Raw genomic sequence first — 14,935 nt, 5'->3', positions numbered from 1 at the left:
TGACGTGTTTTAAAAATACATGAAACTAAAGCAGAGGATTGTTAAATTAAAAGAATTTTTCAAAACCACATACAGAAGCAGTGACAGTATTCAAAAGGAAACTTGAGAAATTCAAGTGCTAAAACTTCACTTCAAATGTTGAATTTTTCTGTGTATTTTTGTGTTTTGACTGTATAACAGATTGTTTTCAGACTTCCCAACCCAGCTCAGGAAAAGGACTTCTGTTTTAAAAATAGCTTTGCCATCAATACAGAAATTTGTGTGACTTTACCAAAAAACCTTTATGAAAAACCTACCCCATCCAAAAGTCCTCCAAGAAACTCTCATGAACAACAAAGTCTCATTCTAAAGATATGACATGCATGGTTACAGTTCCTGATTTTTCAGTATTGTTGGCATGATGGAATAAGGTTAGGTTTTGATCTCTCCCTGCTTAAAACAACCATTTGAAACAATTCAGTAAAAGACAAATAAAAGTGTATGGAAATGCCAGACCTGTAAGGCTTTACTTCGTGTTAAGACAGGAGGGAGCTTTTGGTCTGAATGGAGAGAGACAGCATGCCAAGGCGCAGGATGACAAGGAGGTATGCTCCAGACAAGGCAACCAGAGAAGTAATACAGAGAAATGACAGGGTTCTTGTGTGAACACACAAATGCACATTTGTAGTACATTTTGAATAAGTTTCTTGGTAGCACCTGTTAGCTAGCTCATGAGTAAATACCAGTCTAGACACTGCAGTAAGCTTTATATATGACTTCATGGCCAAGATAAAGAACAACTGCTACATCATTGAATAATTTTTGGGATCTACAGTTTCATGCCATATTAGCTGATCAACATAAATACAGTACAAAATCCAGGTGCAGAAGTATGAAACCAAGCGAAATGGGAATACTCACTCACTTCTTTTTACCAGATTTGGGCATATTATTATTAGGTTAGTGTTATTGTTAGGCTGCATTTTCAGTTTGCATGGCTTACTGTATGTCAGACTCCTACACTGTCAAGTCTAGACGAAAGTTATGGAATATGCTGGCTAACACATTCACACAAGTTTCAGTCCCAGCCAAAACAAAGCCAAGGAGGTGCTTTTCAAAGAGGGAACTAACTTCAGAGGTATCCTTTCAAATGCGTTGTATACAGAGAGCATCACCTACCTTCTCTCCTTCTAGTGCTCTACTCTTTTTCTTTTGTTCTCTTCTAGGAAAGATCTGGCTAATGCTGGTAGTTCTGCTGCGAATGGCAGTGGTGGTGTTAGCAGGCTATCCACTCTATCAAGATGAACAGGAGCGCTTCGTCTGCAACACCCTGCAGCCTGGATGCTCCAATGTTTGCTATGACTTGTTCTCTCCCATATCTCACTTCAGGTTCTGGTTCATACAGACTGTGTCTATCTTGCTACCTTACACTGCATTCAGCGTTTATGTTTTGCACCAGGTAGCAACGTACATTGTAAGAAAGCACTGTTTGGTGTATGGATGCAGAGGGAATAAGGGTTTATCAAACTCCAAAGACCTGAAGGAACTCTGTAGGAGTGATCTTGTCAATAGATTGGATTGTGATGTGGACAGCCTAGGTGTCCTCAATTTTTCTGGGGCATACGCTGTTCAGCTTTTTTTAGGACACTGATTGAGGCTGCTTTTGCAGCTGCACAGTATTTCCTCTTTGGATTTTTTGTTCCCGAGCGCTTTTCCTGCTACCATTCACCATGTACAAGCACAGTTGATTGCTACATCTCCCGGCCCACTGAGAAATCCATCATGATGGTTTTCATTTGGAGTGTCACCAGTCTGTCCTTTCTGCTCAGCCTTGCTGACCTTGTCTGTGCTCTTCGGCAAATGACAGCAAGAAGCCAGAGGAACAAGCAGCTGGCCAACCCCCACAGAGAGAATGAGGGCCTTTTAAATATTCCCCCAGCACAGTCTGGTAGCTCTTCCTCTCCCCAAAATCAAGACTGCCAAGCACTGAATGGCAGCCAGACCAGCGATGGCTCCTGCTCACTTCTCTCTGAAGAGGAAGAGGAGGCTGCTCTTCATCCTGAAGAGGTCTCTCAGCAAGCTGCCAGCACTAACCTTAACAGCCACAGCCATAAGCCCTGTGTGTCAGGAGATCTTGCTGTTAAGCAAGATAGCATTGAAGAACACCTGTGTGCTGGTGACCAGCAAGGAACTGCATGCCAACAAGTGAGACCTGGGCTCCAGCAAAGCTTCGTTAAAGATACTGCCCTGACTTTGAGACCTCAGATCAAGTCTCACCTTGGAAGTTCTTCCTCTGTAGTTCAGAGCAAGCTTTTAGGATACTGCCCTTCAGCTGAGCTAAAAAATCCTGATGTGCAATCAAATTATAGCAGTACTAGTTGCTTGAGATCAAAAAAGTCTGAATGGGTATAAAGCCCTGAGTGCACCCTATGCTTTGGGCCAGCAGGACAGATTGCTGTGCTCCTGAGGGGTGTCAGAAAGTCACAGGGGCAGAGACTTGCTGCTTTGCTGTACGTGGCTAACCAAAGAAGGAGAAACAAACCTCCACTGAGGAGGAAGGAAAAGCTCAAATGAGAATTCAAAGGATACTGCATTAACTGAACTGTCTTTATGAAAATATAACATATTTACACTTTTCCAGCTGTGACTCTAAAAAGCTGTGGACCGTGACTGACCTGTTGTTCTAAGAGTTCATCTGTACAGTTGTTTGCTCTCACCTACTGCAACAGATTGAATTTAGGAAAGGTGTGACTTTTAAGCACAGTTGTATGTTGTCCACTCTCAGAAGGTTAATTGATCTTCTCACAATAAGCTCCCTAAGTCCACTCTAAGAAAGGACAAAGCAAGAGTAGGTAACAAATAAAAATGACTGTGTGGTAACAAAGAATTAATATGCAAAGAAAGCTTGGATCTTACACATTTTTCTGTATTGAAGACCACACCTGCACTCATTAGCAGCACCAAAGCAGTAATTGCTCTGGCCCTGAGATCAGCTGGCACAGCCTGTCTGTGTTACTCAGCTCCATGAACTCCAAAATGAGGTGGCTGCATGGTTGATTGCTGAGCTGCAGAGCTGCCCAGGAAGCAAGCAGCAGCAGCTTGACAGTGCAGGGCTGAGCTCCAGTGCCCATGCCCTGGCATTACTTACTATGTGTGATTGTAGATCTACTAATGACATGTCTACAAAGTGTTACATCCTAATCTGAATAGTCGTGCTAGGCTCCCTATTTCAGCAGGGAGAATGATTCATCTGATCTGTCCCAGGCATCCCTTAGGTTAACGTGAGTCACCTTCTGGATGTACCTATTTCTACCATTATATGATTATCCCAGACCTGAGCTTAGGGAAAATGATTTCTAATCCCAGAGAAGGATATAGCAGCAACATCTATGCAAGTACTCACTCTGTGACTGACAGACACTAATCATTGGAAAACATGTCTAAATGGGATGAATCACAGAATAACTTATTGCTGTCACGCTTTGTGCTTTCCTTCGATATGAATCCTCTTGCATTTACATAAGCGTGGTCCAGCAGTGAAGCACGGCAGTGTGTGAGCTGAATTTCCTCATACCTGGTAAGTGAATGTGGGCTGTAAGCTGCACACACCTGCAGGTATCAGTGGGGGAGGGTGCAGAGCAGAACGTGCTTGGGGAATGCACCAACAGAAGAGCCTTTACACAGACTGCTCTGCAGGGTGACACAGGCTGGTGTCAGCAGCCTGGAACTGGAGCAGTTCCCACTCCTCTTAGATTTATGCAAAGGGAAAAGAAGCTGAGAACCAATTTGGCCCTCACTTCGCCATATAACATGTATCTAATGACTTAAAGGCTGGCTCCTCACCACAGCAACAAGGGAAAACAGCTTTCACTTTTGTCATGTTCTCTCCTGTGGATGCACATGCCTTTGGGACAGTCTGGTTCACAACTGTGTGTATCACTCCTCACACATACAAGGTAAAGATCAGCACTTAATGATCCCTTGCCTTCTCCATCCCTTCAGGAACTGGGAAGCTTACTGGACGGCAGAATTTACTTTTGTAAAGTGCCTTGCCAACCCTGAAGTGTGCTAAAGAAGGCCTTAATTGCTACTTTCTAAGCAATGTTTTCCCCTTCATTAGCTGTGTTTGTTTCTTTTATCATGTGTGCTTGCTGTATGTTTTGTCATTTCCAGGACAGAAGTGGCATTAATTATTAAATTTATCATAGGCAGAAAAACATTAAATATTTAAATTCCTCATCCTCCAAAGCCTCTGTAGTGGGGTGTGTGCTGATTACCCACACCAGAACTAAAGACAGCAACAATGAGACCTTTTGTGATTCACTGCCTCTCCTCAGCTGTGAGGAGGAATGGAAGGAACAAATGCGGATTCAGGCTGTCGCATACATCCCTCGGTGTGAGATATAAATAGGATGGGATAAATAATAAAAGTACTGTGGCTGGACACAGTTTGCTTATTTGTGTCCTTAGCTAGACATCTTTTAGAGCCTCATTTCCAATTGAGAAGATCCTCTTTGTGTCTGGAATAGAAAGTGAAATGAGTGAAAATCTCCCTTATTCTGTTTGTGGTTTCCGGTCTTGAAACTGTGGCCTGGGTTGTGCCTTTCGGCTGCAGACCTGGCTGCTGCAGGGCCTGGTGCACCCATCAACTGCTAACATAAACACCTGTGCACTAACACTGCAGGATTCGTATGGTACAAGAGGGAATAGATACTTCTGGCATCAACCACTCACTCGTTAGGGAATGTCTCTGAGTCTTCTAATAATTCTTTGCAAGTTTTGTTTATTAAATTATAAAGGTGTGGTTTTACAAAGCTGGATGCATTTACCAGCAAGGGAAGACCAAGGGAAGATGTGCAGAGATGTTTGTACTGTCCTGAGCTTCCCCAGCTCAAGCAAATTAGAAGACACTGCATCTGCCATGGGAATGAGGAAGCACTACAGATCTCTTTGAAAGAGGGAACACAGAGGATCGCTCTTCTCCTTACATTCTCCTTATTTTCAGTATCACTGGTTGTTAAGGTATTATGATGATATGCTGATGTCATTGAAGGAGAGTAAAGGAGTAATAGGTGTAGAGCAAGGAAATAACAAGATTTTATTCTACGTAAGCAAAGCTTTAGTGTTCAGATATTACTTTGTACTCAGAAGAATATTGCAAAACCTGCTTGTTAAGTTTGCTGTGTGTCTTTATATCACTTCTTAACCCAGCTACTCCAGAAGAGGCATTTCTGCCTGACCATATCACTCTCCTACCATTGCCCTCAGGAGGCTCTGTCGCTCTAGTACTCTAGGAGGATGTTGGAGACTTGCACCTTCTATGTTCTGTACACAGTAAACCAAGTATCTCTGGGAGTTTGAGCAGGATCAGCATGATTAAGAAACAACAGCAAGGCATCAGTTCTATTTCTCAATATTAAATAAGAATAGGTTTTAAAAAACTGTTTCTGAACTCTTTTCTTTTTTTTTTGCTTTGTTTTAGTTTGAAATATGTTTCTTAATACCAAAATAAAAGCCAAATCCCAAGAGTCAATCAGCTATAATCACTTTCTTTCTTCACTCTCTATGTTGGGTTACTTTGGTTTACTCTCAGCAGCACAGTGGAAAACTATGACTCTATTCTCTTGTGAAGTACACTGCAGGCAGGTGTCTGGAGAATGCATAATTTCCCTTTATCAGCAGTTGCTCTCCATGAATCTCTCAGTTCAGACTATGATAAGTATTAAATCTGAAGTTAACACTGCAGAGAGATCCTTAGTGTATTCTTTCAAGTTATTAAAATTATCTGCCCTTTTGTGATACATCGTTATTGCAGTGATTATCTTTCTAGCAGGGATCATTAAAGGGGATATTAATTGCACATAATTTTATTTTAATGTCATTATTACAATGAAGAACAGATAAATTATTACTGCTTGTAATATTTTAAGATGATAAAAAAATGCATCTCCAAAATTAGGAAAGTTGAGTCGTTGAAAGACTGTTCTTTAACTTCTGTCTTTTGTACTGCTCTTAATAGCCTGTGTTCAGCTGATAGGGAAGTCATTTTACAGTGCTCCTACACTGTAATTGAGTTGCTAAAATATTCTGCAAATTTGATAGTTTCTGTTCAAAGTCATAGCATGAACTCTTGGTTTGTGGTAATTCTGGAAAATGAGTTTGGCAAGGCAGAAATCTAATCAAAAAGAATGAATGGTATCTTTACGATTTGTATTATCTAGCATGCAAGTAGCCAGATTTTGCATTCATATAGCCTTGTCTGCCAGCTTAGGCCCTTCCTTCTCCCACTTCTGTTGTCACAAGAGATGATGGCCTTACATTGCGCAAAGAGAGATTCAGGTTGGATATTAGGAAAGATTTCTTCTCAGAAATGGTGAAGCATTGGCACAGATTGCCCAGGGATTGCCTCCGTCCATGGAGGTATTCAAGGAATGTGGAGATGTGGCACTGAGGGACACAGTTCTGTGGGCAATGTGGGGGTGGATAACAGCTGGACTAGATGATTTAGCGGTCCTTTCCAACCTTCATCATTCTATGATTCTTCCATTTGGGTTGGACAAGCAGGATATTCCAGACCTCCAAATCTCCACATTATTAGCAGTGACTTCATTACAAGAGTTCACATACAGTGCTAACCCAGAGAATCATAGAACCCAACACCTGCTTTCTAATCCTGCGCCATTCACAACATAGAAATGTCAGAAGACAGAGAGATGTCTCTGATTCAGGTTCTGCAGCTAGCACTTGGAGAACTGGGCTAGCTTTGATAGACAATTTATTGAGTGAAGATGATGGCAGACTCTGAGCTTTTGTTTAGTTCATACAATCTGCCTTCAAAGAAAAGGGTGGAGGCCAGCACTCAGAAATCCTCCACTTCTATTTTTACTCTATGCATAACTTTTATCTTGCCTATGAGACTTTAAGATCACTCACCAGGTTGTATTTGGGGATTCTCTCTCTCTGAAATTGCTGCTTTTGGCAAAGAAATAATCATAATGACAAACAGAAAAGTACATGCTGGTAGAATGACTTTTTGCATTCTCCTCTGGTTTTCCTCCTTTTCTTAGTCCCACTGTGCAATATGAAAACAAAACAACAACAGGATATAACATTTCTAGAGCCCACTCAGACTTGCTAAGCAATGCCTTCCTTGTCCTCACAGACGAGGTGCCCAACCTTCCTGCATTGGAAGACCATACACACTGTGATCACCGCTTGTTTCTGGCATCTGCTCTTTCCTGAGTCTCTGTGCTGTCCTTGAAAGGCTAGAAAAAAGTCAGAGACAGGCAGACGGGCAGCACATTGGCTAAAAAAATCCACACTTTTCTCCTGCTTCACAAGCCTCTTCCTAAAGAAATGTGAACATAAACACGGAATATATCTAACACAATTTATGTAATGTGGTGCACCGATAGATAGCTGTTCACACAGCTTCACCAGAGACTTTCACATATGCCTCCATGCACAATCTAGGAAAGACCCCAATCTTTCTTCTGACTGGAGAAAACAACAGAATTTGAACTGCATCAAATTTTATGCTCCTGTGGAGAGTAAAACTATTTGATATTCGAAAGACGACACTAAATTAAGGAATGATCTAAACAAAGCTTTTTAGTGTTTGGTTGGTTGTTTTTTTTTTTTTGTATTGAAAATAGAGATGGTAACAATTGTCAGCTTCATAGTCTGGAACTGAATTATGTGATACACACAGCTCCGTCAGCTCAGAAGAAGTCTGTCTCAATTTTCATGGTCTATTGCAACAGAAACTATGCAAGAGTGTGAATAAATAAGAAATAATTTATCAAAAAATCTAGACAAATTACCTGTGTCTGAGAGATATATTTTATAACCTTTAATCACAACAACCCACAAGACAACCTTTAAAACAACAGTGTCACGGTATTTATTTGGCTTTTGTACTTCACCAGAAATTCACCAGAAATTCTAAAATGTTACCAACTTGATTTAAACTGATAGTTGGGATTTCATTCCTCCTCAGGACAATACTTCTCCCTCCACCTCCTCCCCAAAAAAAGATCTGTTTCTATAGTAAATTTATTCCTAGGTGAGATTCCTAAAATATTTCTAAAAGGATCCAGTCTCAGAAACAATTTGGCTCAATATATTTTACCTCTTGAAAAGCTTTTGTCTGGCATGACTCAAAGTGCCTATGAACTGAAGACAAAGGTCTGGTTTCAGCAAAGCTCTTAGGCTGCTTACTTCTGTTCTAACACCTGTGGACAGCACTGGGCAATGCTTCTTGTTTCTGCCTCGCTACCAGGTGGGTTCCATGAAGCAGAAGGCTGTGTTTTCTCAGTACTCCCAGCTGCACCCCACTGGGGCTGCCAGCTCACAACTCAAAGAGCAGCAAGTTACAGCCTTCACTGCCTACCCTGTACTACAGCTTCCGCCATTTCCAGGTTCTTTTGCAAACTGTGCTTCCAGAAATGAGGCAGAACTTGTTTATCAGCCTGCCTGTGTTGCTGCAGTGATTGTATCTGACTCTGTGTGCATACAACCCACCAGTAGAAGCCAGCCAGTGCTATGCAGTTACTGAAGAAGCTTCCTGGTACTTAAGAGGTCAGTTACCCAAAAAGCAGGGGAAAAAAATAACAATAAACATGTTTTTTACCTACATAGAGAGCATTCCCTTTTGTTGCTTTTCCCCTTGTGGCCTGAATTGACCCCTCCTTTCCCTGTATTATGTGAATATGCTGGGGTGAGGTGAGTGTCCTTTAGGCAAGCAAGATAAGATGCATATATGCCCTATCCTGCTCTTCCAGCCCCTCCAACTTCGTCCAGTCATGCCTGAGTCCATGCTAAGTCTATTTCCCAGAAGGGATTGCAGCACCTTCCTTTGCTGTGGCCTTGGTATTAGCTTACACTGACTGCTTTCTGTCCATCCAGTGCTGCCTCTTAGTATTTTGTATTTAACTGTTAATTTGGGGAAAGAGGCTCTGATTTTATACCTCAGTACCCAGTAACTGGAAACAAATGCCATCAGGAAGGGTGGGTGTGTTGACAAAACTTACTTAGGTCCACAGAGAACAGGAAGGGGGAATTGCTCTGCTGTGGTTACAGACCTCGTGGAGATCTGGGATGACTTAAGTTGGCTCAATTGGCCAGGCTTATATCTGTGAGAAAAACCTTTGCAAAAGCTGTTTTAGACATCTGTACAAACTCCAGCACAGGCCAAGAAGCATTACTATCGCAAAATCCTACCAAAAACACCCCTGCAAGCATGAGAGGATTTTGAAAACACTCTTTCATGGATTTTCCCATTAGACTGAATTCACTTTGCTGTTACATCTGTGTCAGCTGTCCAAGTGCTTAAGCAGGCAGCTGTCAATCTTGCTTTGGAGACTGATCTTAAAGAACAAAGGGGGCTTTGTCCTTCTTTTAAAGATTTATGTATTATTTAGGGCCAAACACATGGTGGTATTAGTCTGAAGAGGTCTACAGCTGGGAAGACTTTTCATTACTTTGACTATTTTTCATAAAAACAAGTATCTGTGGCTCACTGTGAGGTGCCAAGTTCCCTTAAACCCTGTGCACACAGGAGACAGAGTCCCATCTGTCAGACACCTACTGACCATGAGGAACAGACAGCTTGTGGGTGTTTTTGGAAATGGAGTGCTTCCTCTTGGCTCACAGTCCTGTGTGAGTAAGGACAGGAAAGTTTATAGCCCACAGATCTGGTGCCCAGCCCAGGCTGCACCCCCACTGCTTTCCTTCTCCCCTGTGCCAAACTATGTTGGAGAGTAGGGGTTAGGGTCAAGCAGGACATTTAGGGCAGGGGACTGCATCCACAGTAAGTGCTAAGACAGTTCTCAGGTAGTGCTTGAAAAGGCCAAACTTGGTTGCAGGACCTCCATTCCTCACTGCTCTTTGTTCTTTATCTAGTTCAATTATAGTGTTTCACCAAACATTATGTTGAATCGTGTTAATATTTTATTTGAACATATTTGCTGCTCTCTAGAGGAACTGATGGAATTTGCATGGTTTAAAGATACGCTTAAGCACTTTAAGCCAGCCTGCAGTTTGGATAAGTGAAGAAAACTGAAAAAGCAAACAGAAATAAAACCAATAGCCTCCCTAAATGGTTGTCAGGAAATGAAGCTGCCTCAGAATAAATTTTAAAGTATAAAATAAAGAATAAAGAACTGAATATACTGCAAAGAATAATAAAACAAGCAAACAAACAACAGAACATGGATATCATTACAGATATGGAAACAGCCAAAAAAGATGACACTAAAATAACACATTTTAAATAAATTATGATAAATCAAAGATCCCATTAAGAATAACCCCTCCCAAATCCCTAGAATCAATGTGCAGAGTGCTCCTGAGTGGGTCAAAGAGGCTGCTGCTGAGAAGCTACTTCTCCACTGAGCAATCAAACCTAGAAGTTGTACTAGCTCATGCAAAGACATGATACAGCCCAAAAAATTGAGGAAACAGCAATTAGAGAATATATCAATTAAAACACTCAGATGTTACAACAGAGCTGTGACAGATAAAAAAAATTGCCAGACTCTCACGGCAGGATTCAATTCAAGAAGAAGCCACCTACATTTCAGTGCCTATCTTTGAGGGAGTTGCCCACACTCCCACTACTGCTATATTAGTCCTGAGCTGAACTCCATCCTTCACTAAGTGTGGCACTAGCAGGGGGGAAGAATAAAGGAGTAAAAACTGAGAGTATGAAAATATGAAGAAATGTGTAAGCAATGATCAGAGCCAGAGGAGTGCTACTGTTGAGAGTGCTGCCTTTCACCAAATGAGATACTGCTTTTGCTCAACCAAAGACAGAGAAAGCAGTCAGGAAAATAGCATTGCTACTGAGCTGAAATACCTTTTGTTGAACATTTTCCTGGTAGACTTAGGAGAAGAACAGAAAAACAAAACCACACCAATCATAGATTTCATAGATTTCCAAAGGGCTTATTGCAGATTCTGCTGCAGCATTCTGAAAACTTACACATAGCCAAAGGAAGAATTGACACAAAGTCTAACATTCACAAGCACAGCCAATATTGCACACACTGGCAGAGTTCTTGCAAGTTTCATGTGTATTGCTGCTAATAACTCACTTGAGAGGGACCACAGTTACATAAAAAGAAGCACTGTGGCGCTACAGGAATATGCTAAGAGATGTAATTACATAGATCAATTAATGCTTAAATAAAAACTAAAAGATTGTCTAGAACTGACAGAAATACACAATTAGCTATTATCAGGAAATACACCATATCAGAGTCTGCCACTGCACTCACTGCTTTGAAAAATATTCAGACACACTGCATTATAGGAGATGTTAATTTAAAGTTTGTTGCCCAGTGTTTGTGGCCACTGACTGGAAATGATAACCAGCAGAGTTTCTTCAAGGCAATTTTCTTTTCTTAAAGACAGAATATCATATTGCTTGATGTAGAATAACATATCCCTTTTCCAAGAGACTGCCACTATCTACATCAAACTTTATATTAAAAATCTTCCATTATTCAGCTGAGATTAAATCAGTACAGAATCTATACAAGTTGCTCTATGGCTCTATGAATGTTACTCACTTTCAGCTTTCACAGATTTTTTTTTCTCTATTGGCTTTTGAACCTTACAGAAAATTCTGTCCTGAGTAATTCTCCATTAAGTTCTTTTATGACATGCAGAAATACATATTTATATAGAATTCTATGCACATTTATTATATTTATATTTATGTTTATATTTTTAATACCTAATTCTAATCTCTCCTATTTTCCCATGTGAAAGCACTGCGTAAATTTATGAGTTAAACCCTAATTCAGAAAAGCACTCTTGTTCAAACCAACATTTAAGCACACTCTTATTTTAAGCATCTTATAAAATCTCACTGAAATCAATAGGAGTTTGGCATGCACTTAAATAGTCCCTGCCACCCTACATGCTTATGATCCACTTCTATTCAAGAAAGCAATCAAGCACAAGTTTCTGAATCAGGATCTAAAGGTATTCTGTGAAAACCGTTTCTATTCCAAACCCTACTAATAAATTAGGGGTTTTGTGATTTTGCTTTTTTTTTTTTTTTTTTTCATTAGGAATGTATAACGTGAATGTGCTTTGCTTCACGTTAAGCTGCAAAGGCCCATTTTATACACTGCTTGTTAAATCAGATTCTAATGATTCTTTCCTTCATGCAAATCTTTCCTCTCATTCATGGATTGTATTTAAATTCTGCTCAGCTTGCATTCATGATGCCTTGTCAGTGATTTGCATTGCTCTGATGCATTTGCCCCGGCTGCACCCCTCACTCACTTTGGCTTGAGAACATAGAAGCCATAAATAACTCTTCAGTCGCTAAAAACAACACACACAATTCTGGTACACTAATGAGCTGGAGGATGGCAGCAGCGAAACTCCTCGTGGGCCTCTGGTTTCCTGGGCTGACTATTCCTACGCCCTGCTCTATATCCTGGAAAACTGCGGTTTTCCTAATTACTACAGGCACAATATTGCTTTCCTAGAGTTTTAGGAGGGGGGAAAAAAGTAATTTCAGCTTAAAAATCACAGTGGTGAAAGTGTTGTGCACAGGAGCACATTGCTGCTGCCCGGCTCTGCGCTGCGGCTCCAGATGGCAGCAGTGTACAGGAGCACGGCGCAGAGCTGCAGGGCCTGGAGCTGGATGGCAAACGATCCCTCTCCTTCCAAAAAGCCAGGTTTCATTTTATTCCCACTCTACGTTTGGTCAGGGAGCCAAGGAAAGCATTTTGCTTCATAAGGCAAATTGCTGCGTTTTCTGATTTACATCAAATGAGGCCATTCCCATTTCAGCCCTGGAGCAGCAGTGAGCGTGCCATGCCTGACATGCCTCCTGGATCACCCTGGCTCACGGCACCAAAACAGCCGTTTCTAATTCCAGAAGGTGTGAAAATGGGACACTGTGGCTATTCTATAAACCTCTCTCGTGGACAGCTTCAAGCAGAAATAATAACTGAGACTAACAAACTTTCTCCAAAAGAATCGGAGGTGTATTTTAGCAATTTGGAGGAAAGAACACACTGCTAACATGTAAAGCATGTGTGAAGCATCCCATAAATCATATAAAGTACAACGGTGTTTGAAAAAGACCCATCTTCCTGCAATGCATTTTAAAAAACATAGGCTGCGTGGGATGGGACAGAAGGGCCGGGGCTGTTGGAGCTATGAGAGAGGCGGGCAGCAACATGAAAGCAGCCGCAGACTCCTGCTGGAGCAGCGAAAGGGACGGTACTGCGGTGCAGGGATGAAGTGACGGGGACTGGGAAGAGCAGAGGCGCGGGGAGTCCGGCCCGGGTTGCAGGCCGGCAGCAGCGCCGCGCAGCTCCGCCTCGGGCTGCAGTTCCGCCCGCCGCCCAGCGGAGGGCGCTGCCGCACGGCGGTGATGGGGAGGACGAAGGCGTCAGAGTGCGCTTGTGAAGTGCGCTCATCAGGGCCGGTAAGTCCAGGTTGTTCTTCTAGACTCGGCACGTACACTTAATTAGCCCAAGTATTGCTGCAATTTTTGTCTCGCAAGAAGAAATTTGACTGTTAATTCACTGATGAATGTAAAGTGTTTTGAGATCCCAGATAAAGGGCTCGTGGGAGTGAGAAGGTGTTACCTCACCCTTCAAAAAGCTTGGGTCGGCTCCTGACCTCAGGTACCAGTTTCTGGAGTGATTTGACTGTCCTTAATCACCTCCGATGACGGCTCCACATTTTAATACCAGACACCGGGTATTTCCATTCCACCAAGCATTTACGATGTGTGAACCCCTCTGCTGAACCAGTGAAATTCATATACCTGATTACAGTAATGACGGCCATTTGTAAGCGGCTAAATAAATAGAGCATAGCTAATCTGGTTCTCTTAAAGGTTGCCTACACAACTATGTTCAGGGATTCTGCCCTGTCTGATATTTCTCCCACAGACCATCATCTGTACAGCACTTTCCATACTCTCCTAAGGCTCACCCTTGTTTTTTTTTCCATGGTGACATTTGCTGCTCAGCCTCTTTTAGTCTGGGAAGAGGTGTGCCATCTTTTCAGTACCATCCAGTTTTGCTATAAAGGGGGAAAAAGAGGGAACATGGCCAGGATGGGAAACAGAGGGAGGCTGTTCCTCATCTGCTGCCTGCTAGGCCAGGGATGGGTAATTTCACAATGCAAGAAGTGCATAGCTGGAGAAACAGAGTATGCCCTGAGCATGGCTCTGGGCACGAGGGCAGGAGCAAAACATGCTACATTTGTGTTGTAACCAGCACTTTGGAAACTGATTGCAATTCTATAAGTTGCTTTGCCTGTGCAACACTGAGCTCCCCTACCGCATGGTCTTGGCTGAAGGTTAGCTTTCACTCCAAGACTATGTTACTTTTGTGGTTTTTTTCTTGTTTTCTGACTGTTCATCATCACTGTTTTTCCCAATGTTATGTAGCCAGTGTACCTCACATAAAATTTTATGCCTGCATTTCTTACCCACACCTGTGCGACCTATTAAGACTGATTCATCACCTTGGAGAAACTCTCTAATGGGTGAGCACCACAGTATTTCAATTTTTAGATACTGCATAGGAGAAAAAGGAAAAAAAACAAAACAAAACAAAACAAAAAAGACCCTTTGTGTACCAGTCTCAGCCTTCATAGGCCTTTTATTGCAGGAACTATAAAATATTTCCCAGAATGCTTGGCCACAATCACATTATTTCAATTTATAAGAATTTCTCTGTCCAAAGTCTTTTCCCTTTTGTGATAATTGCTTATCAAAGCTTCAGGAAAGTTTTCCCAGAACCAGGGAAGTTTTGGAGCAGGTTGCAGGCCACATCCATTAGCTCCAAGGGAGCCGTCCCTCCCGAGTGCTCTGCAGCACACCTGGGCAGCTCTGCCTCTTTAAAAAGCCCGCAGGCAGCTGGGCTAGCTCCTTTGGAGGCCGAGGGATTATTCAGTCATTACAGCAGGAGGA

General features: G+C 42.0%; 1 protein-coding gene across 1 annotated transcript; it reads left to right on the top strand.

Moving 5' to 3' along the window:
* Nucleotides 1–108: 108 nt before the first annotated feature.
* Nucleotides 109–7,766, top strand: GJD4 (gap junction protein delta 4). Its single transcript, XM_010712491.3, is given in 2 exon segments — nt 109–1,610; nt 1,613–7,766. Coding segments are annotated over 2 exon segments (1,416 nt in total). The 5' UTR covers nt 109–973; the 3' UTR covers nt 2,392–7,766.
* Nucleotides 7,767–14,935: the final 7,169 nt, after the last annotated feature.

Source organism: Meleagris gallopavo, chromosome 6, assembly GCF_000146605.3.
Source record: "Meleagris gallopavo isolate NT-WF06-2002-E0010 breed Aviagen turkey brand Nicholas breeding stock chromosome 6, Turkey_5.1, whole genome shotgun sequence".
NCBI lineage: Eukaryota > Metazoa > Chordata > Aves > Galliformes > Phasianidae > Meleagris > Meleagris gallopavo.
The sequence above is the reverse complement of the archived record's forward strand: the minus strand, read 5'-3'. Positions and strand labels throughout refer to the sequence as shown.